Genomic DNA, 5220 nt, shown 5'->3' on the forward strand with positions numbered 1-5220 from the left:
TTATTTGGACCAATAAAATCCTCAAAGCTAGGCAAGGGAATGAACTATGGACCCCAACTACTCCAAATTGGTAAACCCCATATTCAAGGTTGTTGGAACAAATTGGTTGTACAATTTTAGTCAATGATTCACCCAATTAGTTGTTTGAAATGCTAAGTAATTTAGGTCGATAATGTTTATTCAAATTACTAACTTATATATCATCCCTCTTAAAATTGGAGCACCCTAATTTTGGATAGGTGAGTGACTTGGCTAGGGACAAAAGTTGATAATATATTATTTGAACTCTCTGGAAGACCCGTAGGACAATCCTCCAGTTGGGCCGACAAAATTTCCCTACAAAAGTAAATTGCTCAAAATTAGGGAATGAGGGCGGGACGCGGTGCCGCACTTTAAGTTAGTGGGGCTATAGGCCCGCCGTGGTTGTGTATATGTTTTTGCCTTCTATGGAATCTGCAGGAATGTGTATGGTTTTTCCTTTGTTACACATTGAATAACGTGCACGACTAATTATTGGGTCGCGGATGGTTTTAATAGAATTATCACGATCACACAAGTGGAGTTCAGAATATTTAACTTATATTATATGCTTATCGAAATTTGACTTGTCGCTTGAATTCTTCTTCAATAAGAAAATATCATTGGACATTGAAATAAGTGCTAATTTTGTCTCTAAATTTTTCAATTTAAATTATTTATTTCCTACGTTTTAAATTTGTGACAGATTGTAACGGACCCGACATGCAAAGGCGATTAAGATCGTAATTATCCGTAAGGCGCTACTATTGTCCTTTTGATAAATATTTACAACCAAAGACATAACTATAAAAATTTTTCTTTTCATTTTATCATGTGAAACCACAAAACTTGCATCTTTTCTTCCTAGTGGTCACGGGTTTAAACCCGCTTGCGGTAGTAGTCCACAAACCAAATGCTACTAAGAATAAGCTCTACCAACTTGCATTTTGGTGGGGCTGTGGTGAGAGATTCGCCTTCTCATACAGTAGCTATAACTTAAACCGAACATTTGACAACAGGTAAAAACCTCGATAGTCACGCCCAATAGAAAAATTACACTAATCGCCCATTCCCGCATTTTCAATTAGAAACATAACTTCATTGACGTAACTTAATTATATATTCATAACTTATACATTAACAAAAGGGCACCCATACCCACGTAACATGATTTATAAAGACCAATAGACAATAGTGACTCCCAAAAGATGACTAGGGGTCATGTTGTGTATATATATATTCAGCTCACCCATCTCCATATCGACTTTAGCTGTTAAATAAACATTTAACAAATCGACTATAGCTGTTTAACTATTAGACTAAATAAAGCCAAGAACTTTCTCTAAAAAAAAAACATTGTTGAAACATCCTCTTTATATTAAGATTTGGCCATATTATCAATACCAATCATAATTGTTGATGTCCAACTTTCGGCCATAATAGCTTATAGCAGTCAAAGTCACCGAGTCAAAGTACTAGTTGATGTTCAAGTTCCGGCCTTAACCGTTGATGTTCCAAATCAAGCCATAGTAGCTATTCTTCAGCTAACTGATGTTGAAGATAATATTCACTAACAAGTTGTTCATCTTGTGAGGCATCACAATGATAAAAATCTATGATTTGATTACAAAAATTTAAGGGATTTGTTTGTTATTAAATAAATAAATAAATAAAATCACCGATAAAACACTATAAATAGAAAAAGAAAATCTAGCCTACCAGCTTTAATGTGTGCAGCCACATAATTTCCATGTCTGGCTGTCTCTATTATGAGAGATTCTGTAGTATAAACGTAGCTCCTTTTTTTTTTTTTTTTTTTTTAGGTAATAATCAAACAAAGCCTTAGTTTTCTTCCCTCACAATTCACAAAGACAGCGATGTTAATCGAACATACACGCTTGTTTTTTTCTGTTCTGGTCTACCCAAAATGGATCGCAAAGACAGTGATGTGAATCAAACAAACACAACAACGGTTTCTACATTGGTTGACTTTAATGAATAATAATAATAATAATAAGAAATAAATAAAACAGTGAACCCCGATACTAATGAACGACACGTAGCAAACTTTTCCGATATATTTGGCATTTATAGCGCCACGATTCCTGTCACATTCTTGTGGTTGGTTAGATCTAGAAAACGAACGAGGCCTATTTTTAGCCACGTGGCGTCACTCTAGGCAGCTTTATGGTGCAAAACAGTGAAAACGTCACTGGCGGGTCAGCTTAGGCTTTTTTATTTATTTTTATTTTTATTTTTATATGGGAGTGGGACACGTGTACTTGCGCCGGAAGCTTTGAGCTCCAAGTTCCCACAATGCCCTTTGTTGATTCCAGCTGTTCACAGTGATATTTACAAACGCAAATCTTGTGGGAATACAAAGAAACGTGCACAAGAAGACAATGTTTTAGCCTTTTAGGACATACACATACATGATTGGTTGTTTGAGCGTCAAAATTTCGTTAAAATGGGAAATAATAATAGCCTTGTACCTAAAAGATTTGGAAATTAGATTTGAATTAGTGATCTGTATTTTATAAGACGTGATTTACACTTAATTGAGTTATTTCTTAAAAATATTTTGAAAAGTATTTTAATGTAATATAAAATATTTTTGTGTTTTGAGTTATTTATTAATATACTGTATGAATTATAATATTTTTCTATTTTATGGAAGAATATGAATATGCTAAATTATTATTCACACTTATTTATGACACTTCTCAGAAAAAAAAAAAAAAAGAAAAGATCAGTGGTACTATGGTCATTATGTAAACAATCTAGGGCTTTTCTGTTTCGTGGTCTCTGTCGCAGAAAGACACCCGGACAGACTTTCTCTCTCTCACTTTCACGGTCTGGTTGAATTGAAAATCTTGACATTTTTTTAAATTGCTCTCACTGTACACGCGTCAACCAAATTTCCCTACAAACCCTAAACAAATCCCGTCCCGGCAATATTTTTCTTAGATTCAAGGCACCAACTTTCCTAACATTCTGACTGAAAAAGTTTCAGTATGATATAATATTGAGTACCAAATATATTTTATTCGCAGAAACAAATAAATAATGGATTTCTCTCTGAAGAAATCGTTCAGATCAAATGGCTCTTACAAGCACTTGAGGAAGATCTCCGCTGGTGGAGACACTGACCGTAGCAACGAGCACCTCCCCATTCTGTTCGACCACAAATCCAATGAGCAGCAGTCAATGAGGGCCTTTGAACGCTCCGACCGCAGCGAGGTCATTGTCAAGATCGACGACGGAGATTTCTCTGGTAAAAAAGACGCGGTGAACCCCATCAACATGAACAACAACAACAACAGTAACAAGATTTGGAGAGAGTCCAGCTACGACTTCTGGAAAGAAGACGACGACGACGACAACAAGAACAACAATGTGAATAATGGGGGTTTTGATTTCGTGCCACGCGGGCAGGGGGTGGAGGATCCGCCGTCGAAGCTGATTGGTCAGTTTCTGCATAAACAGAGAGCCTCCGGTGAGATGTCTTTGGACATGGATCTCGAGATGGACGAGCTCCGGAATCTCCCTCCGGTGGCCGAGTCTCCGATGAAGGCCACGACCCAGACGTCCAATGAGTTCAAGGTCTCGTTCCAGCCCTCCAATGCCGGGTTCGAGTCGGCGACGGACGCGGTTCGACGTCGTTACAAGGAAGCGTCCGTGGACGAAGAAGAGGGACACCGTAATCAACAACAACAACGACAATCGTCGCCGCAACAAGCTCAGCAATGCGGTAGGGTAAGTGGGGCTTTGGGCGGTGAGGTGGTGAGGTGCACCTCGAACGGGTCGTTTCAAAGGAAGTCGAGCTTGTTGAGAGCGAAGACCAGGTCGAGGCTGATGGACCCACCGGACGAGCCGGAGAGGCGGTCGGGCCGGGTTCCCAAGTCGGGTCAGCTCCGGTCCGGGATGCTGGCCAAGGCCTTGGACGACGACGAGGACGACCCGTTCTGGGACGATGATTTGCCGAACGAATACAAGAAAACCAGTCTCAGCGCTGTGACTGTGTTGGAATTCGTGAGCTTGATTTTGATCATCGCCGCTTTGGTTTGTTCTCTTTCGATTCCTTACTTGAGGAACAAGAATCTGTGGAAGCTCAAGCTGTGGAAATGGGAGGTTCTGGTCTTGGTTTTGATCTGTGGGAGATTGGTGTCCGGGTGGGGGATTAGGATCATAGTGTTCTTTATAGAGAGGAACTTCCTTTTACGCAAAAGGGTTCTCTATTTCGTTTATGGGGTTCGAAAGGCGGTGCGTAATTGTCTGTGGCTGGGGCTTGTTTTGATAGCTTGGCACTTTTTGTTTGATAAAAAGGTTGAGAGGGAGACCAAGAGTGATAAGCTTAGGTATGTGACTAAGGTTCTCGTTTGTTTGTTGGTTGGTACCTTGGTTTGGTTGGTGAAGACCCTTATGGTGAAGGTGTTGGCTTCGTCTTTTCATGTCAGTACTTATTTTGATCGGATCCAGGAGTCTCTGTTTAACCAGTATGTGATAGAGACGCTTTCTGGGCAGCCATTGATTGAGATGCGGAATGCGGAGGAGGAGGAGATTAAGCTTGCCGATGAGGTGAAGAAGCTGCAGAATGCTGGCGCTACTATCCCCCCTGATCTCAAGGCCAGTGCTTTCCCTTCGATGATGAGTGGAAGGGTTATAGGGAGTGGAGGGCTGCAGAAGAGTCCACGAGTGAAGAGTGGAAAGCTTTCTCGGGCATCGTCCAAGAAGGGGGATGATCAAGGGATCACCATTGATCATCTGCATAGGTTGAATCCCAAGAATGTGTCGGCCTGGAATATGAAGAGATTGATGAATATTGTTCGGTATGGGACTCTTTCCACTCTGGATGAGCAGATTTTGGATACCACTAATGAGGATGAGACTAATACCCAGATTAGGAGTGAATGCGAGGCGAAAACTGCAGCCAAGAAGATATTTCTGAATGTCGCTCGGCAAGGTTCCAAGTAATTAGTCCTCAACTTCTTTGACATCTTTCTTTTTATTGTGCTTTTGTGTGTGTGTGCCCTTAATTAGTTTGATTGGAACTTCTTATATTGCAATGTTTCATTTCATGCACTTGAACTTATATGGGGTGAATTTCGTTAGTAATTGTTGTTTCCAGATATGGAAGTCTTTGTGAGTCACTCTGTTATGTCTGTTATGTCTGTATTTGAACTATTTCCTCAAAAGAACATC

General features: G+C 40.1%; 1 protein-coding gene across 1 annotated transcript; it reads left to right on the forward strand.

The window, feature by feature from the left end:
* Nucleotides 1–2883: 2883 nt before the first annotated feature.
* Nucleotides 2884–4992, forward strand: LOC132164742 (mechanosensitive ion channel protein 8-like). The gene has a single exon (XM_059575301.1). It carries the CDS (start codon nucleotides 3085–3087, stop codon nucleotides 4990–4992), a length of 1908 nt encoding a protein of 635 aa, XP_059431284.1. The 5' UTR covers nucleotides 2884–3084.
* The last annotated feature ends 228 nt before the right edge of the window (nucleotides 4993–5220 follow it).

This window comes from Corylus avellana, chromosome ca1 (assembly GCF_901000735.1).
Source record: "Corylus avellana chromosome ca1, CavTom2PMs-1.0".
In the NCBI taxonomy this organism is placed as follows: Eukaryota; Viridiplantae; Streptophyta; class Magnoliopsida; order Fagales; family Betulaceae; genus Corylus; species Corylus avellana.

Bases quoted from the DNA above. Each gene is read 5' to 3' on its own strand.
- LOC132164742 (XM_059575301.1), top strand. From the start codon at position 3,085: ATGGATTTCTCTCTGAAGAAATCGTTCAGATCAAATGGCTCTTACAAG.